The sequence below is a fragment of the Cricetulus griseus genome, chromosome 6, assembly GCF_003668045.3.
Source record: "Cricetulus griseus strain 17A/GY chromosome 6, alternate assembly CriGri-PICRH-1.0, whole genome shotgun sequence".
Lineage (NCBI taxonomy): Eukaryota > Metazoa > Chordata > Mammalia > Rodentia > Cricetidae > Cricetulus > Cricetulus griseus.
In genome coordinates, this window is record NC_048599.1 from 14,022,534 (window position 1) to 14,047,194 (window position 24,661).

General features: G+C 47.3%; 2 protein-coding genes and 1 long non-coding RNA gene across 5 annotated transcripts; 2 read left to right on the top strand and 1 right to left on the bottom strand.

The window, feature by feature from the left end:
- Positions 1-724: 724 nt before the first annotated feature.
- Ocstamp (osteoclast stimulatory transmembrane protein) lies at positions 725-4,786 on the top strand. Its single transcript, XM_035446588.1, has 3 exons — positions 725-756; positions 1,572-2,571; positions 3,990-4,786. The coding sequence occupies exons 1-3, from the start codon at positions 725-727 to the stop codon at positions 4,431-4,433; spliced, it is 1,476 nt and encodes a 491-aa protein (XP_035302479.1). The 3' UTR covers positions 4,434-4,786.
- Positions 4,787-5,890: 1,104 nt separating this feature from the next.
- Positions 5,891-9,594, bottom strand: LOC103159463. Its single transcript, XR_004770617.1, has 3 exons — positions 9,312-9,594; positions 7,147-8,415; positions 5,891-7,060 (listed from the first exon to the last, which is right to left on the bottom strand). It is a non-coding gene; the product is annotated as an uncharacterized LOC103159463 (long non-coding RNA).
- A 138-nt stretch (positions 9,595-9,732) lies between these two features.
- On the top strand, positions 9,733-20,071 carry Znf334 (zinc finger protein 334). Of its 3 annotated transcripts, none has more exons than XM_035446459.1 (5): positions 9,733-10,273; positions 10,708-10,986; positions 15,218-15,344; positions 15,610-15,723; positions 16,520-20,071. In XM_035446459.1, the coding sequence occupies exons 2-5, from the start codon at positions 10,972-10,974 to the stop codon at positions 18,331-18,333; spliced, it is 2,070 nt and encodes a 689-aa protein (XP_035302350.1). In that variant the 5' UTR covers positions 9,733-10,273; positions 10,708-10,971; the 3' UTR covers positions 18,334-20,071. The 3 variants fall into 3 exon arrangements, with proteins under 3 accessions (XP_035302350.1, XP_027279214.1, XP_027279215.1); XM_027423413.1 differs by having other exon boundaries at positions 10,763-10,986; XM_027423414.1 differs by having other exon boundaries at positions 10,763-10,986; positions 16,523-20,071.
- Positions 20,072-24,661: the final 4,590 nt, after the last annotated feature.

Here is a 24,661-nt window from a genome sequence, read left to right on the forward strand (position 1 = left end):
ACCTGACACCGCTTCCAATTCTTAAAAGCATTTATGTTCCTTGATATTATTTCAGTTCCCTGTTCCAAAACTAATCATGCTGTGTGAAGAGTAGTGTATAGTCCCACCCCTCACTGTCCTCAGGGACCAGGAAGGGGGTACAGGTGTTGAAGACTCCCGGGTATGCAGCAGTGACAAGCGCCTGTAGGGGGCACACGCCGGCATGTAGCCCCGGAGACAGGGGATGTCCAGCTCCATCTGCAGCAAAGACGGCAGTGATAAGTTAGATGTCCAAGTTTCATATCTGACCACCCCTCCAGCTGTGGTGTAACCTCCCTCCTGCTGTTACTAGTGTGAGCACCTAGGAGGCCAGAGTCCATCTACTTCCCTTACTGTCTTCAACGATGAGTTCACAGCAATTGCTGAATAGATAGTCACTGAGGGCTGGACAGACTGCTCACTCGGTAAAGTGACTGCTGCATGAGCTCGGGGACCTGATTCCAATGCCCAGAACTCACGTGGAAAAGCTAGGTGTGAGAGAATACACCTGCAGTCCCAGCGCTGGGGAGGTAGAGACAGCTCCCTGGGGCTTGCTAGCCAGCCAGTCTAGGTAAATTGGTGAACACCAGGCCAGTGAGAGACCCTGTCTCAGAAAAATGTGATGCAGGCCTTTGAGACTTCTCTGTCAGTAAAAGTACCTGATATCAGGCCAGGAGACCTACATTCAATCCTTAAAGCCCACGTGATGGGGAGGGGCCAGGAGAAGCAGATCTGCAAGTAAGTTGTCCCGTGACTCTTGCAAGTTGTTCTCTGACTTACACACACACACACACTCACACACACACACACACACACACACACACACACACACACACACTTGCATGCACTCATGTACACACAGACACACACATGGAGGCATGCAAGCACTCACACCCCACACACAGGCACACATGCACACAAGCACCTCCCCATATGCACACATATACACAGAGGCATGCAAGCAAGCACACTCAAAATTAAAATATAATTAAAAAATTGAGGTGGAGAATGTATGATGTTGATATGTAGGCACAATAAATAAAAAATAAACAAATGTTAGTTCAATGACTAATAAAAGGCTGGATGAAGAGAAAAGGTCCCCAAGAGGCTGACTGGGCCATCTCCCTGCCTGTGAATGATGGAGGGGACAATGAGATCTGTAAAGAAGAATATGAACAGGACCAACAAGGGAAAAATTGCCTCTCCTCATTCTTTCCTCTTGCTGCATTCCCTCTTTCAGCCATGCTCATTCTCCCTCCACAACTTTCCTGCAGCTCTCAGAGTCCGCAATCATGGCCTCAGTCGAGACACCCAGCCCCACATCCTAAAGTATTGCAGTTATCAGGCTGTTGCCTAAAAACTCTGTAAAGAGGAATGTTCTGATTGGTTCAGCTTGTGTTACTCCGCCCATGAATGGAATATCTCTGATTGATCTATCTGGACAGTGTGCCTGTCCTTGTGGCTATAAGAGTAGAGTCTACTAGCAGACAGGCTACTAGCAGAGGACACCCACACCCTCCTAACGCAGGGCTCTCCTATTTCCTTGTGTCCAGGTGGAAGTTCTGGCGCTTGGGGATCTGCAAGGCATGTGTCCCCCTGCAGAAAGCCTGGAATGCCTTCTCCCGACCTGTCCCAGCCAGCTGTAGTGAACTATTGACACAGCTGCTCCTGTGTATTTCCCTGGCCAGTGTCATTGCAGTCCTGGCTCATCACTGGCTGGTCTCTTCACAGCTTTATCCTCAGGGTCCCTCTGCTCTGGTGACCACTGTCTGTGGCCTCCTGGTCTTCCTGAGCCTGGGCCTGGTGCCCCCTATCCGATGCCTATTTGCACTCAGTGTGCCTACCCTGGGCTCTGAGCAAGGCCGCCGGTTGCTCCTGTCCTACAGTGTAGCCAACCTGGCCGTGGCTGTGGTACCAAATGTCATAGCCAATGTGGTTGCAGCTGGGCGAGTGCTGAGCTGTGTTACTGAGGGCTCATTGGAGAGTCTGCTTAACACCACTTACCAGCTGAGCCTGGCATCCCAGGCACTGGGCCCAGCCAGCCAAGCAGGCAGCCGGAGCCTGGCATTTGAGACACAGGGCAACGGTTCAGCCTTCCGCCTTCATGTGCACATGGTCACTCAGAAGATCCTGGAAGACTTCTCTAGCCTGGAGTTCCTGGCTCGGGCAGCGCTGGGGGCTCAGCGGGTGGTCACCGGGCTGTTTATGCTGGGCCTCCTGGGTGAGTCCGCCTGGTACCTTCACCGCTACCTCACTGACCTGCGCTTCGACAATATCTACGCCACTCGGCAGCTGGTTCAGCAGCTGGCCCAGGCTGGTGCCACACATCTGCTGGCCTCTCCACCTCGCTGGCTGCTCCAAGCGGCCCAGCCAAAGCTGTCGCAGGAGGAGTTGCTGAGCTGTCTCCTAAGGCTGGGGCTACTGGCGCTGCTCCTAGTAGCTACAGCTGTGACAGTGGCCACAGACTATGGGGCCTTCCTCCTGGCACAGGCAGCTGTGGCCTGGGCTCAGAAGTTGCCCACTGTCCCCATCACACTCACAGTCAAGTATGATGTAAGTGCAAGGAAGGGAATGCTCTTGGAATTATTCAGGCGGGAGGGGTCTGCGCAGTACTGACTGGGCTTTCATCTGTTTGCTTGTCTCTGAGTCGTCATCCTTGGACATGCCTAGGCATCATAGACATGATGTGGAGGCATGAAGGACAAGAGAGCAGAGAAACGGAATACAGGAAGGGGCCAGGGCAACTTTCAGCCCCCAGCCACCCCCAGTGACTGTTCCTCCAGCTGGGTCCCACCTCCTACTTTTTCAGTTCCTTCCAACAGGCCTCTGTGTTGTAGACCCATCACTGAATCCAATCGATTAGTATGGAGCCCCCATTAACTAATCCTCCCTGAAAACACCGTCACAGACACACCCAGAGTATACATTGCTGATGTCCTGGGTGTTCCTCAACCCCATCAAGCTGATGAGACCGTCACAACATTAAAAGAGTTGATTATTGATTGGTGGAGCTGTTTTTGCCTTTTTTTTTTTTTTTTATGACAGGGTTTCACTATGTAGTCTTGAGTGACCTGGAACTCGATAATGCAGAACAGGCTGGCCTCGGAAATCATAGAGATCCACCTGCCTCTGCCTCCTGAGTGCTGATGTTAAAGGCGTGCGCCATCACTCCTGGTGTATCCAGTGACTGGGGGGAACCCAGGGCTCCCTGCGTGCTAGGCAGTCAGTCACTCTTCCCTCTGGGTCATTGATACACCCCCAGCTTTAATTAGTTTTCTCTAAAATATTTTTGTAGCGTGAATTCTAATTGCTCTTAATAATAAAAACTCAGAGTCAGCTATCAGGGGCTGAAAGCTGAAGGATCAGAGAAGTCGAGCAGCCAGCTCTGCTAGAGTTGGCTAGAGTTCTTGCCTCTACCAATGCTCAGACCAAAGGGGTGATCCTGTTCTCAGACTGCTGCCTCAGACTGCCTGCTTCAGACTGCTTGCTGCCTCAGACTGCCATGAGCTCCTGTCTCCTCCGGCCTAGCAATATCTCTCCTGTCTGCACCTCCCAAGTGCTGGGATTAAAGGCCTGTGATCCCAAGTGCTAGGATCACCTTTGTGTGAGCGGTTTCTCTTTTAGACTGGATCAGTTTCTTGCAGCCCAGGGTGGCCTTGAATTAACAGAGATCTGTCTGTCTCCCGAGTGCTGGGATTAAAGACATGCACCACCACTGCCTGGCCTCTATGGCTGACTAGTGTGGCTGGCTTTGCACTCTGATCTTCAGGCAAGCTTTATTTGTTGGATCATAAACAAAATATCAACACATACTTTTCTCAAAGGTAGTAAGATTAAGAGGGGTAACATTTGTATGGTGCTGCTTTGCTAGCTCCTAAGTCAGTCTCCCCTCCCTCGACCCGTTCTGTAGGGGCAGGGATAGGGAATGGCCTGATGGTGCCTCTGACTCAATCCTTTTCTCTGTTTTGAAGGCCTCGTATTCGCTACTAGGCTTCATCCTCTTCGTCCTCAACCAGCCTCCGGTGGAGAGCGTGTTTGCCTCAACACAGCGCTCCTTCCAGTGGGAACTGTACTTCATGCCCCACGACTGCCACCTGCCTCAGGCTCAGCCGCCCCGAGTCACCGCCGCTCTGGCCGCGGGCGCCCTGCAGCTGCTGGCGGGCGTCACCTTAGTGCTGCAGGCCTATGCTTGGCGCCTGCGGCATGCCATCGCCGCCTCCTTCTTCCCAGCTCAGGAAGCCAGGAGGATTAGCCATTTGCAGGACCGGCTGCAGAGGAGACATGACCGGAGTAACCGCCTGGATAGACAGGCCTGCACCATGGGCACCTGGGGGCCCAGGGAGCCCGGGCTGGAGACAAGAGCTCCGGAATCACAGGGACCTCAGTCGCTTGGCTCCTCTTTGTCCTTCGTGTGACCTTGGGTAGGTCATTGAACATCTCAGAGCCTCGGTTTCCGTATCTACATAACGATCATCCATGGCAACTGTGATCTGCTTTTCATGTCGGATGTGTGCGAATCGTGGCGAGTGTAAGGCCTGGAAGAGTGAGGAAAGGCGTGGGTGCAGTAAATAGGCTTGGAAGTTCGGGAGGACCAGGACAGCTCAGTTCCTTCCCGCTAAATGGAGATTGCCCCCTTAACGTCACGTGGAGATTCTGCCTGCGGATTGGCCTCAGCACTCCTCCGACTTAGAAGCCTCTGAATCCTTAGGATTTACAGTAATCAGAAAGTTTTTGTTTATAAGTGAATATATTTATTAAATATAAGAGTAGAGGGTTTTGCTGTTTCCTGTTCTTTTGGAGCCATCTAGGCTCTTCAAGTTTAGTAAAAAAACATACAAGATGCTCTGCTCAGTTTTGAATGTGTCAGAGAAGGGGCACATTTGTTCAGTATCTGGTCACCCTTGGCTATGAACCTGGCCTCTGGTTGCCCATGTGTGGCCTTGAGTTCCCCATAGTAAAATAATAACAATAGTAACAAAATGACAAATTCAAGTTTTTGTTGACTTTTGGGATTGGCGAGTCAGGCAAAACACTCCATTCAGTAAAAGAGGATCAAATGTCCTGAAGACTGAACAAAGGAGTTGGCTCTGTGGAGGGGGTGTGTGAGACAGAAAAGCACAATGGGAAATGTAAGGGGTATTAGCCCCAAACCCTATTTTCACAGCCTCAGTACCACATATACATGGGTGATGAACCACATCGCTACAACGGATTCTTTAGCATCTGCTAAAGATGTGGTTTGAATGAGAATGGCCCTCATAGGCTCATATATTTGAATGCTTGGTCCCCAGTTGGTGGAACTGTTTGGGGAGGATTAGGAGGTGTGGCCTTGTTGAAGGAGGTGAGATGCTGGGAGTGGGCTTGGAGGTATCAAAAGCCTCACACCATCCCCAATTAGCTCTCTCTGCTTTGTGCTTGTGGATCAAGAGGTGAGCTTCCAACTCCAGCACCAGAACCATGCCTGCCTACTTGCTGCCATGCTCCTTGTCATGATGGTCATGGACCCTAACCCTTTGGAACTTTAAGTCCCAAGTGAATGTTTTTCTTCTGAAAAGTAACTAAGATGGCATCATTTCTTTTCTTTCTTTTTTCTTTGTTTATTTTGTTTGGTGATAGGGTCTCATGTAGCCAGGCTGTTGTAATTTAAGAAAAGCAGCACACAAGAGAAACATGCCATAAGACAGGGTGCAAGCAGAGGGGTTTTTATTAGAGAAAGGGATCGTAAAAAGGGGAGGGGGGAGACCAGCCTCCAGGGACAGAGCAGCTGGAGAGAGAAAAGAGGGACAGAGAGAGAGAGAGAGAGAGAGAGAGAGAGAGAGGGATGGAAGTGGGCAGGGCCCTTTTAAAAGGGAACATAGTGAATGTGCACAGGTGGTGCTCTTAGTGTCTGCAGCTGAGGGCGCATCCTGTCAGAACCCCAAGGACAGGCCAGTACAGATGCCTAAATACTAACACAGGCTGCCCTCAAACGCACTATATAGGCAAGGGCAACCTTGAACTTCTTGATCCTCTTGCTTCTACCTCCCAAGTGCTAGAATTACAGCTAGCCCAGAGCACACAGCAGAAAAGGGGGAGAGTCAGCCTCAATCAAGGGGAAGGTGAAAACCGGCACCAGAGGCTGTCCTCTGACCTCTGCATGTGTGCTGTGCTGCCCATGTTCCCAGAGGTGCACAGAGGATCATGTGTGTGTACATACCCACACACACACACTTGCACTCCTGAACTCACAGCAGCTGTGGTTGCCTACACAAAATAAACGTATCAACATTCTGGAATGGATTGGGGAGGGACACACAAGGCCTCACTCCTAGTTGAGGAGCTATTAGCAGCCAATGGCTACTGGGGGGGGGTCCTTTTTCTTCAGGGTTGTGGCTCTTGGGGGGTTGCCCATACTCCAATGGACGGCCCCCCACTATGCACTTACTGGCATCACTAATTGGATTTGTGATGCATTTGTAATTCCCCAAGAATAAATTAAAGTATTTTAATAAATAAATAAATAAATAAACATAATAGAGCAGGGCTGGGCCCAGAACAGGTCTCTGGAAAGTTGATGGGATTAATAAGTGAGCGTTCAGTGAATGAAGACTTGCCTTTGCCCTAACACAGAGCCCTCTCAGAGATTTAGCTCCCATCTTAGCAAGTCTGAAGTGTAGACGACTCACAGGGGATCCTTGTTTGCCGGCCACAGAAAGTATCTCTGGGTGTTAGGAAGGCCCAGGACCAGCAGAGCCCTGGAGACCCATGTAGCAGGGATCACGGGCAATCTTTACAGCACCCATGCCAGGACGAATCAGTCTCCCATTCTGCTCACGGTTCAAGTTCAGACTCATGACATGCTTGGTTTAGGTCACACGCCCTCACCTTGGGTAGGAAAAAGATGGGCCATCATTTTGTGGATGATCTTGATAGTTTTACTGGTTGAGTAAAGCTCTGTCTAGTAGGTTCTTCTCATATGAAATCAGTGAGTCCTTGGGTGCTGTGCAGTGCATAGCCTGTGGGAGCACGTATGCAGCATCCTCCAGTAAAGGCTGGGGTAGCCCTGCAATGGAAAAGTGTTATCAGAACAAGATGCCAGTTTCATGAGGCCAGGACAAAATAAGAATCCCCACAAATTACTTGACTCACATTAACGGCAGATGGATACATTGTATGAAGTATCAGGAAGAGTTAGAGCCTTCTGCTAGAGCCTTCTGCGGCTCTCCTGTCACCAGGCCTTCTTGATTAAGACCCCCCTCAGCTACTGAGACTTCACACAGAGGCCTTCCTAGCTAATGAAGTTCATGGGGAGCCTCCGAGGAAAAGTTGGCTGGGGATACGTCTGCCATCTAGTGGTCACTGTGGGAAACCGCATCGCTCCATCCTTGTGTTCCGTTCCTAATGGAGACCGTTGATCCTAAATTCAAGGTGAGCACAGGCTACAGAGTGAAACTACCTCAAAATCAAAACAAGACATTTTTGGAATGTTGCTACATACCTTTATACACAAGTTTAATCATTTCCTTAAGATTCTCCGGAATTGTTAGAATAAAAGGCATATGATCTCCAATTTGGGTGCAGAGTGTGTCCTCCTAGAAATGTGTCAGGAATGACAGCCCTACTCAATCTGACAAGGAACGTTTTTCCAATCCCATGGACAAGCTGATTTATTTTTACCGAGCTAGCCTGCCAGAAATGTATGTAGTTTTAAAAGCATTTTTCACTTCTTTGACCATTACTTCATATATATACATGTAAAGGTATATATATCCACACACACATATATATGGCTAATTTCTAATTCATTTTCAAGTCTTCTATTTAATTTTCTTGTTCATTCCTTACTCCCCCTTTTAAAAAATAATTAAGATGCTAATTTTAAATGGTTTCTAAAAGCACTGTTAGTAAATTGAGGGCATTTTAACATTTATTATGTTTAGACACCAATAGTATTTCCCCCATACATTTGCTTTTGAAATCCATCTTTCCCCAAAGACATTTCAGTTTCCTTTTTTTAAAAAAACTTTATTTACTTGGTATGCATATGTGTATACATGCCACTGGCAGAATGCCAGGCCACACAGGTGGAGCTCATTGGACAACTTGCTGGAGTTGGTTCTTTCCTTCCACCATGCGGGTCCCTGGATCTAAGCCATCAAACTTGTTGGCAAGTGCCTTTATCCCCTGAACCGTCTCCAAGCCCTAACATGTATTTATTGGTCCATAACAAACCATCCCCAAAACTTGATGGCTTAAGATGATGAAATTGGTTATTTAGTTTATCTTACATGCTTACTGGTTTGATTGTGTGGCTCTGCTTCATGTGATTCTCTGTGCAGCTGAGGCCACCCAAGGACTTGACTGCATACAGTGCTCACATTGGCTCACTCCTTGAGGCTGAGGTTATGACAAGGGTACCTGGAAGGTGAGGCATGGCTGGGTTGCTGGGAAAAATTCGCCTGTTTCTCCACGTTGCCTCTCTCTCTGCTTCTTTTGGTTTCCGCTTAATCTCTGATAACTAGGTAACTAAAGTCTTGCACAGTCTCTAGGAACATTACAGACAAACCTGACTGCCAAGCATCACAAGTTGGTTTTCTGAAACCAGCAGTGTCCCTTCTGACGTCCCTTTATTTAAAATCACAACACAGCCACATTGGATGTGGCAGCCAATATCCAAGCATTGAATCCCTGGAACTCTGGCTCACTGAGAGCCCTCTCTCTGCCTCTGAACCTCAGGGTTTCTTTTGCTATTAATGATAACAGACAACTGTGTCAGAAACCTCCAGGCCTTCCAGTGAGTAGACATATTACATAGCATTACTCTTTTTTAAAAAGATTTTATTTATTTATTATGTATACAACATTCTGCTTCCAGGTATATCTGCACACCAGGAGAGGGCACCAGATCTCATAAAGGATGGTTGTGAGCCATCATGTGGTTGCTGAGAATTGAATTCAGGACCTCTGGAAGAGCAGTCAGTGCTCTTAAGCTCTGAGCCATCTCTCCAGCCCTCAGCATTACTCTTTTATTATGTATACGTGTATACAATTTGTCCCCATGGACGAAGGGCTAGTTTCTATATTTCTTGCATTACATATAATTGGTGCTGTTAAACTATACTGTTAAGGGACTGGAGAGATGGCTCAGTGGTTAAGAGCACTGCTGCCCTTCCAGAAGACCAGAGTTCAATTCCCAGCATCTACCCGCCAGCACCAGTAATGACACACAAGTGATGGAGAGACATACCCGCAGGCAATATACTCATACATATAAAATAATTGAAAAGGGTGTACTTTATCTTGTGGTTAATTACCGTGATTTCCCCTTCTGTAAAACTGGCAGAAGAGTATGCACCCGTCGGTAAACTCAGACAGCTGGGAGTAAGCAGTATGACGGTTATCTTCTTGTTAAGATATTTAGAGACTGTCTGATTCATCTTTGATTGTTATGTGTTTCCTGTAATTTTGGGACGCTTGCCATTATTCTGAGAGAGCCCTTCAGTCATTGTCTTCTTAGTACACTGTTGGAATTTCTTTCCAAGTCTGTAATTTTTCTTTCTCACAGTCCTTTGGCACTCATGGTTCACAGCCCTTTGATTAAACCCAAGAGCCTCAGAGGAAATGGGCGGGGCGGAGGCCGCAGCACCTTGTGGGAAATGTAGTCCCGGACAGACTGCAGCACCCTTTGGAGAACCGTGGGAACGGCCGCGCCGAGGCTCTGCGCATGCGCCGTCTCTGACGGATACGCTTCCGGTTCTCCGAGGTCTTCTAGGCTAGGCTCCCGGCGCGACTGTTCCTCTGGGCCTTCTGGGAACTATAAGACAAGCGAGGATGCCCCGGAGCCAGGGGAAGACAGGGTAGCGAGCTCAGGGCAGAATCGGAGGGACCGGGGCCCTCGGAGGCCCGCGGGTGTCCAGGCGAGGCTGTTGGGCGTCAGGGGGCTGCAGGCCTCGGGGCGGGCATCCTGGCAAGGAGAGGTGTGTGCATGCAGAAATCGGATCGCAGTTAAGTCCAGCGATGCCCCTGAACCAGTAAACCCGGGCCTGCTTACAGTGAACTGCGGTTGAGGGAATGAGCAGGTCCAGGTTGGGCAGAATGGCGCTTCATTGGAGGGTCTGTCGTTTGGAGGGAAGGGATGCCAGTCTCCATCACTTCGGACAAACATAGTTTCCAATCTCTTTCGTCTGAGTTGCTGAAACCACGTCCATCACCACCCTGGGGGTTAATGACTTCCATCATCTAGAATGACAGTGTACCTACAGAGAAGGTTTTTGAGGTATTTAAACTTACCTTCTTTTCAAATGACCAAGGCAGCTATTTAAACCATTTAGGCACTTTGCTGGTGACAGAGCCAAGGATTTAATTCGGGTCTGTTGATTCCCAGGTCAGACTTTTCTTTGTACTCTACCACATTTAAGCAGAGACCTCCATGAAACTGCAGTTAAGGTCGGGGGTGCAGAGTGGAGGGGCAATCATCTTAAAACCCTCACTTTTTCTGTCTGGGTTTTCTGATCTCATCTGCTGAACGAATTAGTAGGAAAATAGGTGACACCAAAAATAAATAACCGATTAATTAATATCTTAATCTTAGAGTCACTTTCTTGCTGGACTGCTGTTCTAGGTTTTATATGTACTAAAGTTTATTGATCTGATCTCATGTGAACTCCTAAGTGTTGTTTGTTTGTTCTTTTTGTTTGTTTGTTTTTTAAGGAGGCATTAAGTAAGACAGCAATTCAGTTTAATACCTGGGTTTCCATTCACACAGCAAAGTTCTCACTGGTCCATTCAGAGCTACTCGTGGGCATTCCCTCAAGCAGCTGCTTCCAGTATGGTGGTGGTGAGAGGCCCTTTCCTTCCATGGTGTGTCTGCAAGCCGCTGTAAGAGCTGCCAGACTGCTGGCTGCAGCCCCATTCTTCCTCACCCAGCCCTTCCTTCTGTCACCATTCCTGGCCCCTTCTTGAGAGCTCCTGAAAATGGACAGTTCCCAGGTAAGTCACTGAGGGAGTAGCTTCCTTCTCGGGCAGTGGATTGATTGTCATAGGTTTGCAGTATATACACTCAGATGAAATGGTAGAAATATATAAAATTTAGCATCAAGGAAAATAAGGAAACAGATCAACACTAGAAAAGGGAAACTCAATAAACAAATTATTGTGGGGCATGACTTTAATCCCAGCATTTGGGATGCAGAGGCAAGTGGATCTCTGAGTTCAAGGCCAGCCTGTTCTACATAGATTTCCAGAACAGCCAAGGATACACAGAAAAAAACATCCCTGTAAGTTTATTCAAGTTGTACAAGAAAGACCCAAGTGATAGGAAGTAGGCTGTTGCCATGGTTTTTGATCATTTATTTATAAACATGTTCTTAGACAATCTTTGAGCAGATGATGCCAAGTCAGTTTTACCAACAACAGCTGTGGGTTTCCTGTGATTTACACCTTGGTAAAGTCTAGAATAAGTGGGTTGCTTTTGCCTCAAATGATGCCCTGTTACTATTTCTTTTTAGTAATTATTTTTCTCTCGTGCTTTTTTGGGGGTGGGGGGATGGGCCTAGATGGGCCTCAAACTGCTAATTCTCCTTCGGCCTCCTGAGTGTTTGCACTTGTCTTGCTAGCAGTACCCAACTAATGTTTCAGCGCCAGGGCCGTCGCAGCAGGTCCACACTACTTACAGGATGAAGGTTCAGTGTCCTTAGTTTGACTTAACAAGACCAGTCACTTCCTGGCCATTTCCTGCTCTTCTTTAGTCCCTGCCTCTCCTGTGTGTCAGTCATGTTATATAGCAAGCACTGTGTATGGATCACATTGTTATGTATCAAACACTGCACCATATACTGTACCTCTGGCTTGGCAAAAGCTAACACCTCTGTCCTTGTGCAGCTCACGCTGGTAGAGGAGTGGCTTTCCTGTGACTGACACCTAGGCAAGGCTCAGATCATTATAAACAGATTTGCCATTGGTGTGACCAGGACTTTAGAAAGTTACATAAGACTTGGGGCGCCTCTTCTTTGTAAGGCTGTCCCACACATTGTGGGACATACCACATATCTGCCATCCCTTGCCCCATGTCCCCCTGCCAGAAGCTACTTAACATCCCACTGAACTGCAGCAGCCAGCCATTGGTGCCCAGCTGTGTAGTATGACCCCAGAAGCAGGTTTCAGCTGTGTTGGACCCCAGAGCAGAAGGGTAGTATGGTGCCTCTAGTCTCCTGGTCATGTACCAGCCTTTACTTTGCACCAGTTCCCTACTATTTAAAAGGATTCCTTAATTCTTCAGGTTACTTGAGATCACAGACAGAGCCGTTTCGTTGTAGAACCCATTCGTGTTCCTCCCTTTGATTCTCCAGGCTATATGTTCAGGGAGCAGAGCAGCTGTCTCCATTTCTGCATCAAGTTAGGGTCTATGTGCACATTACCTGTGGGGCTCCCTATGTGTGAAGCCATCAGCCTTTGAAAGTGTGGGCCCATGGCCACTCCTCTCTGTGCCTCTACCCCTGTGCCCCTTATGGTGAGGTTTCTCATTCTCTTCTTTTTGTTTTTCCTTTTTGCTTCTTCCTAGGCTGCAGAGGGTTGCTTACAGCATTGACCTGAGTCCCCAGAGTGTTTTTCATCATTTCTTATGAGCACCATTCAGTCTCTTCCACAGGGAGCGTGCTCTCTCTCTCTTGCTGTGGGCTATATGTTGTTAAGGGCAGCTGAGTCCGTCTGTGCTTACCGAGGACTCACAAGTCAGCTCCTCATCTGACTCTCACTGGCCTCTTCCTTCTAACATTCTTGCAGTCAGCCTCTCTGGTTGTCAGGAGTGTATGTATCCATCATCTTGTCTAGGTTATAATGGAAATTATAAAGTACTGTTTGTTACCAGGGAGCTTATTTTGGAGGGGAAGATTCATAGAGAATATTTAATATGGGTAGTGAGTGAACTGCTTCTAGGAGACAACCCTGAGGGAAGGGTGCTGTGATGCATGTGTGCAGATGTGTGGCAGATGAGGGAGAAAGGCTCAGTGACCTGCGACAGCTATGCATGAGCTATGCATGGAGTATGTGTCAGGCCTGCTGCACAGGGAGCACGTGGGCTTCCGCAGACCTGGGGATGGTCATGTGTTACTACTGCACTTGGAAATGAATTCAGACAAACGTAAATACAGGAAAGTCACAGTTCTCATGAGCACTTTGCCTGGCATCTTGGGCCTGTCAGTACTGAAGTGCAGTGATCAGAACCAGGAAAACCTGCCAACCCCGTTCTGTCTTTGTACAGACTGCAGTGCAGACCATACTGTCTTCGGCTCAGGGGTCCAGGGCTACCTTTGGTTGTCATGTCTCCATGGCCTCTTGCAGCCTGGGATGGCCCTTTGTCTCTCATGACCTTTAAGTGGCCAGTTACCCTGTAGAACACATTCTGTCTGTTGTCCTTATTTGTAACTCCACTGTCTTGTGACCTACACTCTGTTGACTTACCTCCAGCCGGGTTCTCCCTCCATTCCATGTCCTGTTTTTATTTCACTACTCTGTTGGTTTTGTTTTTTGGCGGTGGCGACAGGGGGTGTGGTGTGGTGTGGTGTGGTGTGGTGGCACATTGCTGCGGTTCTGAGCCACACGTCTATGGAAATGCCCTTGCCCTTGTCTCTTCCGCCCCTCCTCCATCCCATTGTTTTCTCCCTCTATCCTGCTGCTGAAGGTGACAAACTCATTCATTCCTGGTTGGCCTTTCTGTATGGGTTTTACACGGCTGTTGCATCTGTATTTTCTGTCATCTCCTCCTTTCTTACCTAACTTTACCCTGTAGAGATCTTCGTGCCTTTTTCTTCCTTCACAATGCCACCTAGAGCTCATTCTAAGTCAGTTTAGAGACTTCCTCATTTGCCCTCAGCTGCCGTCTCCCATTGCCATTCTCACTCCTTTGAGCTCCAAAACCAAATGTCCACTAACCAGGGTAGCTGTCTTTACCCCTTTTCTCCACAGACACTTTGAGCACAGCCTTGCAGGTTGGGGCCCTAGCTTCCTGTGCTGGTGTCCGGGTGGAAGATGTTTATTGATGGCTTCCTAACATTGGCATATGATGTTGGCATGTGCCCAGCTCTGGTCATGCCATACAACCTGCTCATAATGTCTCCAACCCACATGTGGTCAACAGTTAGTGGAGTACTTTTATCTCACACCTACTGACACTCCCTGTAGAAGAACTCCCTGGTTTTCTCCCTTTGATTGGCTCTTTAGCTGTTGTTTCCCATGTGTTCACGTATGGACAGCAAGCTTCTTCTGGGGGACCAGGTAGTAACTGTTTACAGTTTTGTCTGGATTCAGTCTCTTTTAGCTCTGGATGCGGCAAACTGTGAATCAGGCACTGGCCAGATTCAGCTGCTGTGGCCAGATTTGGCCCATAAGCGAGGGCTTGTTGCCTCTAGAATGTACATTGGGTCCCGCTGCTCCAGGTGTTTACAAACACCTCTGGATTTGGGTGGTTCACTCCACCGGTCTCCAGAGTGGAGGACGAGGAGCCCCTCCCCCCTCCCCCAGCAGTCCCCATACTTCTGTTCATGTTCATAACTTGGCCAGAAGCATGGGAAAACAACAAATCGTTATTGGTGTTCACATGGTTATTGGGATTAACATACTGGTTAACTTAGAGTTACATTATGATTTCCAGGTAAGTACATGGGTCATTTGTACATGAAAGAGTGCTTTACTGATGTGTTGCAGTGTAGATAACTGATTGTAGGGCAGGGTGCCCATGTGCTCTGCCCACTCCCCAGGTTTCTTTCCTACAGAGGTAGCTCTTAGACTGTCACGTGTCTTCCGCCTCTGTGTGTTTCTCAATGAACACTCTGTGCCAAGGCACACCTTATGTGAGGACTAAAATAATCATCTCACAGAAGTCTGATGGCACAAATAGGACCATTTGTGGCCACCCTTTGTCTATCATATACTTCTGCCTGAAGTGCAGTTCCTGCTTGTGTCACTTGTCATACTGGGTGCTCCTTGAGAGCACTGGCCAAATTGCACATGAGTCAGTAATCTGGGAATTTCTGGGCACAGTATAATCTCTGCACATTTAAAAGGCTCATCCATAAATAGTGATCAGTTTCTATTCTTTCATCCCCCATGAAGTATCTCTCCATAGCTTAACCTTGGCCATAGCAGCACCCTCCTTGTGTTTGATATTCTCACAGATTTGCTGTTGCTCAGTTCTGATTATCTCGGATGAAACATGTTCTTTCAGAGATTAGTTTCCTTCAAGGACTTGACTGTGGACTTCACCCGTGAGGAGTGGCAGTACCTGGGCCCTGCTCAGCGCCTCCTATACAGAGACGTGACGCTGGAGAATTACAGGAACCTCATCTCATTGGGTGAGTGCCGTCTCCACATGGCACCCAGAGCTAGCCTTTCTTCTGTGTCGCAAGAGCATGGGGAAATATTAGAATTGAATTCTCTCTCCTTGAGTAACATGTACTTTGCGTGTACATGCATTGGCATGCATGTACCTGCCCTTCACTAATTTGTACCGGCCTCATTGAGCTGTTGTTGGGCATCTTGGTTGCTCAGTTTCCCCATCCTTGAGTCCTTGAAGTTCACAGAACTTGGCCCAAGTTGCATACTGTTTCTCATTAACAGGGTTTCGTGTTAGCAAACCAGAAGTGATCTTAAAATTGGAGCAAGGAAAAGAGCCTTGGATAGTGGAAGAATTGTCAAGTCAGAACCATGCAGGGAAGTGTGAAGACCGAGCAGGTAAATACCAAAGCCTTCAAGTCCCAGGCTGCTTAGTGGTCACAGCTGACACCTATGATCTTTTTTTTCTGGAATCTTCTAGGACCTAGAGCTCTAGAAGTGATTGAGGAAACTAGCTCCTATGCTGTATATACTAAAATGTTCTGTCCAAATAAATGTTTTCATATAAAAATGTTTGGCTGTATACATTCCATCCACAGAACCCACTGATTTCTTCATTCTTCCCCCACTCTGCCCACCGAAGGGCCTGGCTTCTTTCCTGCCGTCCAGCCCCACTCAACTCCCACTCTTGCTTTCCATTCTCGGTTGCATTTGTACAAACTCCAAAGTTCCCAAGTCACTGAAAGGATTTCCAGTTCGCCCCTTCCTCCTGGTGTCTTTTGAACATTGGCTTTCGGAGGGTTGCTTCACCTGCTCTCTTAGGTTCCCATGGGATCCTTGTCCATTTCACCCTGTCAGCCATCGGTGCAGGGAATGTTGGAGACTGTTCCATGTGGGACTGTTTCTGTCAGCGTCCACAGCTCTTGTGTTCTTCGCCAGTTTCTTCTTTCTTTGACACCGTTGAGGAAGACGGTATAGGTGAATTTGCTTTTCTTCCTTCCTCCCCTTCCTCTCATCCTTTTGTTATTGTTTGTTTTCCCTATAAATACATAAAGTAGCAGCTATTTACACATGAATCTCTAACCCAGGGAAGCCAGCTCTGAAGGACTTGGCCCCCATAAGCCTTTGTGCAGGCTGTCATTTCAATGGTGCACAGAACTCACATATTAATGTCAGTCCCGTTCCTCCCTTCCAGAAGATGACGATACCTCAGAGAAAAACAAGGGAATACAGGACAAACATTTGAAGCAGTTCTTAGCCTTCAGTAACAAAACGATGCCAGAAAAAGCCACTCTGTTTGAGAAAACAGTTGCTCTTGACATCAATACTGTTTCTTCAGAAAAAACATTCCATAAATATGACCCAGGTGGGAATGGCTTGAAAACTAAATCAGAAGAAACTGTTGCAAAGCAAAGCAGAGAAAATACAAAGGTAATTGCTGAGCCTGATGGGTGTGAGAAGCCACTGCTCCACACAAAGCCTGACAAAAGCCATTCTGTGACAAAACGGAATGGATGTGATGAGGTTAGGGGTGTTAGGAGTCAAGGGGAAGCGCTTACTCAAGACCAGAGCATCCAGTCTCTAAGTCAACCTTCTGAACATAAGGGTGGGGAACCCGTCCTTCAAAAGTCAGCCCACTCTGCAGGAACGGGGGAAGGTGCTGAAAGAAAACGAAACGAATGTGTGGAGTGTGGAAAAACCTTTTCTAAGAGGTCCACCCTCATTGTACATCAGAGAATCCATACAGGAGAGAGACCCTATGCTTGTAGTTATTGCAGGAAAACTTTTCGTATAAAGGCAAGCCTCACTCGGCACCAACGAATCCACACTGGGGAGAGGCCTTATAAATGCCAAGAGTGTGGGAAAGCCTTCATTGACAAATCTGCTCTCATCGTGCATCAGAGAATTCATGGGGGAGAGAAGTCCTATGAGTGTACCGAATGCGGCAAGACCTTCTTTCGGAAGTCAGCCCTGGCTGAGCACTTCCGATCGCACACAGGGGAGAAGCCTTACAAATGCAAGGAGTGTGGGAATGCCTTTGGCAAGAAATCTTACCTCATCGTACACCAAAGAACTCACCGAGGAGAGAAGACAAACGAATGTAAGGAATGTGGGAAAACCTTCTTCTGTCTGTCAGCCCTGACAGCGCACCAGAGGATTCACAGCGGGGAAAAGCCCTACGAGTGCCCCGAGTGTGAGAAGACCTTCTTTTGTCAGTCGGCCCTCAGTGTGCACCTGAGAAGCCACACGGGAGAGAAGCCCTACAAATGCCACCAGTGCGGCACGTCCCTGTGCACTAAGTCTGCTCTCGCTGCGCATCAGGTCATCCACGGAGGCAAGACGTCCTTGGAATGCAGTGAGTGCGGGAAGCTGTTCCACCTTAAGACAACACTCGCCATACATCAGAGAACTCACGCCGGAGAGAACCACGGCGAGCTTAGTAAATGGGGTCACGCACCCACTGCCAATTCCAACGGCAGTGAGCAGAAAAAAGTGGACCCGAAGGAGAATCACTACGAGTGCCACGAGCACAAGCCCACAGTCCACAGAAATTCGCACCACTTTGCACATAGGAGAACCATATGGGAGAGGCCTTACGAGTGTCACGAGTGTGGGAGGACCTACTGCCGGAAGTCTGCTCTCCGGCACCATCAGATGACACACACAGGAGAGAGGCCCTATGAGTGTAAGGACTGTGGCAAAACCTTCTACCAGAAAGTCTCCTTTATCGAGCACCAGCGAACTCACACTGGGGAAAAACCACATAAGTGCAAACAGTGCGGGAAATCTTTCCGCCACAAGTCAGCATTCACAGTGCATAAGAGAATTCACACAGGGGAGAAGCCGTATTTGTGTAATGAGTGTGGCAGAAGCTACCGTCGGCTCTGGACTCTGACTGAACACCAGAAAATACACACAGGGGAGAAACCCTATGAATGTAACACATGTCAGAAAACATTTCGCCATAAGTCAAACTTCCTTTTACATCAGAATACTCACAAGAAGTAAATTCCAGCAAGGCAACAGGTAATTTACATAATGCTCAGATCCTGAATTATGCATGAAGGAGCGATACTGTGTCAGCATCTGGACTACTGGAAGATTTCCTGCTGACGTCAGGCCTGTGACACCCCCAGAGAGCTCACATAGGCAACGTACAGTTTATTTTATGAACTTGAGACTTTCAGTGTGGTCTGTGAAAACATTTAACATTTCAAACATTACACCAGGTGTGCCTGCCTTCCTTTCAAATCCTGAAACAAATATTAACCCTACCTGTTGCCCTCCACAGTCAATTTACATGGTGTATGTTGCCAGATGTGAGGATCCAGCCTGGATTCCAGATCACTACCAGTTGTTCCTGTGATAACTGAATATTTTCTATTTATGAGTTTACAGTATTAACAGCTCAGACTATACAACCCACTCGTCTTCTGTCCCTGTTGTTGTCTAGTGACAGACGCCAACCCCTTTTATCTGCAGAAGTGAGGAGGCAGACTAACCATAGTGACAGACCTCAACCCCTTTATCTGCAGAAATGAGGAGGCAGACTAACCATAGTGACAGACCCCAACCCCTTTATCTGCAGAAGTGAGGCGACAGACTAACCATAGTTCCCCTTGCCCACCTGCAGCAACTCTCACGTGAGTGAGCATTTGCTGAGGCCGAGTCACTGGAGTTTTCTCATGAGGGGTAGCGTGTAAGTGCCCCTGGAGCTTTCAGGTAAGCTAAGAAAACAGCGATTACAGGTACCATAACAAGAACAGAAAAATGTAGTAAGCAGATTTGAATAGTGAAGAGGATTTGGGGAGTGTTGGAATTAAAACGCTGTCTCTGCTTTAGTATTTTAAATACCTCTGTCCCCTTAGTGGTTTGGTTATGTCAGTGTTTAAAAGAAAAAAAAAAGAATCTCAAATTTCTAATAAACATGTCAGAAGGGGTGTTATTTAGAATCTACTTATCAGCTTCTGAGTAAAGGTCTCTGTGGTGCCAAATAGAATCACATCTAGCCAGAATGCCATTCATGTGGGGTTAATGTCAAGTCCTGGTAGCCAGCCCTGTGCTCTGATGTGTTATCATTTCCTAGGACAATGAAGTGAGTTTATTTCATTGACAAAACAAAGAAGAGCCACTGGGTATCTTGTCCTGGGCCTTGGCTGTGACCAAGCTGACAAAGTGGCATAATGCTGTCACTTGGCTGATCAGCCCCCCAGGAGTGGCCAGGCTAAGTTGTATCTGTAACTCAGTCTCTCTTTGGCCTGTCTGCTGCCTTTGGTTGTGATGTTGGGTTCTTGGTGGGGAGAGCTGCCCTTGGTTTGAGACCCATCGGAAATTCCAATGTGAACAGGAGTGGTCTGTTTGTTCAGTTTCTATTTTATATCCTTCAGCAAGGTAAACACAGTTGTGAATGCACATCTATTTGATGCATATAATATATGCTGAAACATGAATATATGTGGTGTATCAATAATCTTTTCCTGAAATTTTTAGTAATTACTTAAAAGATTTGCTTGCTTTTGCAAATGGAATTTTATCATTTGTTTTTAAAATTACTGACGGAGGCCTGACAAGGACTAGCAAGCAAAGGTGCTTGCTGGCAGGCATGACAACCTGAGTTCAATCTTTGGGCCCCACATGATAGGAGAGAACTGCTTTTCTTGCAAGTTATCTTGGCTTCCACAAGTCTGATTGGCACGCGCACACACAGAAATAAATAAATAAAAGTTAAAATGTTTTTTAAAACTGATAGAATTCTCAAGAATTTTTATCAAGTTTGTCAGAATGTATCCCTATGCTTACGTTTCTTTGCTTGGTCCTTTAACACAGCTCCTTATAAAGGAAGTTTGTGAGCTGTTTTGTGTAGGTATTTTTGCCCTCTGAAGATCTGTGCCCTAGATGTCTAGTCCTGCCTTCTGCTTGCCATTGGGTTATGCCGCAAATCACAATTCTGTGGTTACTGAATTGTTGGCCTTTATTAGTGTATAGAAGAGTGCTGTGTACCAGGGTAGGGGGGCGGGGGCAGGTGTTTTTTCAAGTCTGATGAAAAAGTATAAGTCTACAAACAGAGGATCAGTCAAACACAGAAAATAACAAGTCACATCAAAGTAAAACTTGAAGATCCAGTGAGAGGGCTCAGCTGGTAATGGTCCTTGTTCTGTAAGCCAGCAATTCAGGACACTTGTAAAGGTGGACAGAGAGATCAGCTCCACAGGTTACCCTCTGACCATACCTGGACACCCAGGCACACAAGCAAAAACAATATTTAAAGTTGTTAAAAAAACAAACCTTTAAGACACATAAAATCAAAACTAATTAATTGGAGAAAAAAAATCTTTAAAAACTTTGAAAGAGGGGCTGGAGAGATGGCTCAGAGGTTAAGAGCACCAACTGCTTTTCCAGAGGTCCTGAGTTCAATTCCCAGCAACCACATGGTGGCTCACAAGGTTATAAGATCTGGTGCCCTCTTCTGGTGTGCAGATATACATGGAAGCAGAATGTTGTATACATAATAAATAAATAAATCTTTTTAAAAAATAAAAATAATAAAATAAATAAAAACTTCGAAAGGGAACAGTGACATGTGGGGGGTGTGAGTGCTCTGTAGCTGCTGAAAGAAACTGCCACACTGGTCAGAAGAATGGATTTCATCTCACAAGACCCGGGGCAGCAAGCCTGCCTCCTGTGACTGCTGGAGGTTGGCTAGGCTTCTGATGCATCCCCTGCCTGCAGCTTGCGCCAACATGTTCTCACTGCACATGTCTGTCTATGGTTCCCTTTTATCAAGACTCATCTGATCAGGACCCTGATCAGGGTCCCATCTTACTCAAGCATGCCCTCATCTTAATGACTGACATCTGTAATAGCGTCATTTCCGTAAGGTCGCATTCAGATGAGAGTTAAAGGCTGTGAGGTATCTTTTGGCATCCTAAAGTTTACCCCCATGTTTACCAGATTAAAATAACAATAGATGGTTGTTGTGTGAGACTTTTCCTGGGGAGATGCAACATACCTACTCACCCTAGAAATAAAACCTATTCCAGACCATTGGGGTTACTAACAGGAGTATGGTGGAGGGGTTGCTCAGAGGAGCAGGGATGACCCAGAAGCATCCGCATCATCGAAAATCCCACAGCAGCATGGGTGATGAAAGCTGCACCCTGGAGCTCCCTGCACAGGTTTCAGAGAGTCTCTGCAGCAAGGCTGGTCCATCTCCTTAGCATTTATTGACAGCATCTATAGAGGATCTGAGAAGCTTCCAGGTTTCAACTTTCCTGAACAATGTGGTAAAAGACAGGTATGATCACTTGCCACCAACAACCTATGTCTGATCCCCAGGACCCACATGGTAGAGGCAGAGAACCAACTCCTGCAAGCTGTCCTTTGGTCCCTCTGCATACACAATTTGACACATGCATCTGTATCCGCCAACACCCTCCTCCCCCCACATACACAAGTAAATGTATTTTTTTTTAATGAAGTTTTCCTTGTTGCATGTGTTGGGATCTGAAAGGAAATTCTAGGAAGGGATCATAGTTTTTCTATTGCTGCAATAAAGACATCGTGACCAAAAGCAACTTAGGGAGGAAATGACTTGTTTCATCTTAGAGCTTGTAGTCCATACCCATGGGAAATGAGGACAGGAACCTGGAGGCAGGACCTGAAGCAGAGGCCATGGAGTAGCAGTGCTTATTGGTTTGCTCAGCCTGCTTTTTTTATACCACCCAGGGCCACCTGTCCAGGATGGCACCACTCCGAGTGGGCTGGGGCCCTCTGAAGCAATCAAGTAAATTCCCCACTGGTCAGTCTGGTGATGGCATCCTCCAATCGAGGTTCCCTCCTCCCAGATGACCCCAGTCTGTGTCAAGTTAACAAAAATCCAAGCACAAGGATGGAAGGAAGTTCTGTTTGGGGCAGTGAGTCGAGCTGGAGTCTGGTACACAGGGGAGCGAGTCTTTTGATGATAGAAATGGTGTTGCCCTGCTGGTTTGTCTGGCAATGGGTGAGTGAACAGGATGCAAGCTTGTGGACCCTCATTCTAATTCTCCTATTCTGCCAGTGAAGGGAGAGTCAACTCATTCTCTGAAATCAGGAGCCAGGTTTCAGAGATTGTTCATCACTAATGGAGCTGACAGCCTTCAGTTCTGCACTATTGCCTCGCGGCATCCTACTGTGGAAAGTCTTGGTATTTAGGCAAGTCTCCCTTTTCTCAGCTAATGTTTTCATGTGATGCCTTAGAGTGCCTTGTTGCTTGCAGGAGCACAGAGAGAGTGCTGTCCACTGACGACATACAGTTAGACCATGCTCAAATTACTTGGTGATCTCATCTTCCCTCCTGGTTCACCCGGAAGCTAGTTTCATGGACCAGTCAGTCTCAGTCTAAGGTGGGCACAGTGCCCCTGAACGGGCTGTGTGAGTGAAGCCAGTGGGAATACTTGGGAAAGCCTGGGCTTCCTGCACAGCAGATCTGGAGTAAAGTGTTTAAAAGTTGCATCTGATGCCCTCTGTCCCCCTAGGACCCCTCCGCAAGGAACTGTATCAGCAGGGATCTCTGGCCACCAGATGTCTGGTTGAGTGTCCCAGTCAATGACTATCTTCTGTAGTATGAGCTCTCTCCAGGTCCCCAAGTTGTATGCTTCCTGTGTCATTCCAGATTTGGTCAAAAGCAGAGACTACAATTGCTTACAGGGTCTATTGCTGACCCTAAGTCCAAAGGCATGGCTGACTCGCTTCTTCCAGAAGCTGCTGAGATGTACAGCTTTTTCTCTTAAACTCTTAAAGTGGTCTGCAGCTCTGTGTGTGTGTGTGTGTGTGTGTGTGTGTGTGTGTGTGTGTGTGTGTGTGTACACGCACACACACATATGTAAACAGGTTTGGCAATAAGCAACTGTGGGAAAGCTGTAACATGATTGAACCCATATCTATTGCCTTGGCTTGAAATCTACAGGCTGGGGAGTCACGAAGAGAAAGTGATCACCAAATGACAAAGTCAGGCTGGCCCCACAAAAGCAGATGAGCTCGTGTCTTCAAGTGAGTGTTCTATGGAAGTGACACCATCTGTGGTGTTCCTTGTTGTGGAATACTAGTTTTGAGATGTGTTCATTTGTCTATGCTATGGAGCATGTTTAACGATGCAAAGTTGTGTTACATTCTTTTATGTTACATTTGTTTAATTGTCAAGCTGTGTTACTTTGTCTGCCTAAAACACCCGATAGGTCCAGTGAAGAGCTTAATGGCCAATAGTTAGGCAGGAGAAACGACAGCCAGGGCTGGCATGCAGAGAGAGAATAAATGAGAAGAGAAAGGAGTGAGAAGAGGAGAGGATACAGGAACCAGCCACACAGCTACCCAGACAGACACAGAATAAGAAGGAAAGAAAATATATGCAGAAATAGAGAAGGAAAAAGCCCAAAGGCAAAAAGGTAGATGGGATAATTCAAGTTAAGAAAAGCTGGCTAGAAATAAGCCAAGCTAAGGTCAGGCATTTGTAAGTAAGAATAAATCTCCATGTGATTATTTGGGAGCTGGGTGGTGGGCCCCCCAAAGAGCAGACTATCAAAAACTACAGTTCCCATACTTTAGACACTGAACAGCTTGACCTAAGTGGAGACCAGAAGGCCAGGGGATAGTGTTGCCCCAGTCAGAGCTGTTCTTGTAGTTATTTCCTCAGCCTGGGGTGCAGCAGAGACAGAACTGAGCACTAGAATACCATTGCTGAAAGGGCTTCTCGAGGCCCTTTGTCTTCAGAAAACATGTTCCAGCAGCCCAGAGTGTCACCTGCTATACACCTAATCTACATAGTACAGGCTACTGGCCTGTACAGTATGCTCTGTCAGACAGAGACAGCGTGCTGAGCACAGTGCTCAGCTTAACAAACATGTGCATCTAAACAAAAAAGACACAATAAGGGAGCTGCCTGACTCCATTACTTTCTCATTGCTGTAAGAAAGTATCCTTTAAAAGCAAGTTAAGGGAGAAGAGGTTTGTTTTGGCTTAGGGTTCCAGAGGGACACAGTCCACCATGGTGTGGAAGATGTGGCAGCTGGCATGGTGGCATGAGCTGGAGGCTGCAAAACTGCAAGGCCTTGAGGCCCCACCTCCTGGGAGTTCTGAACTTCCCCAAACAGCCACCAGGTGGGAACCAGGCGTTCAGACACTTTGGCCTATGGGGCGTGTTTCACGTTCACATTCACACCACAGTAAGAATTTCCAGCTCCATTGCAATCTTACGGGCCCACTGTTGTCTATACGGCTTTGTCAATCGAAGCATCCTCATGTGTCACATACCCTTAGACACCAAATAAATTCACTTTTGCCAATAAAAAGTAAAACGTCGATC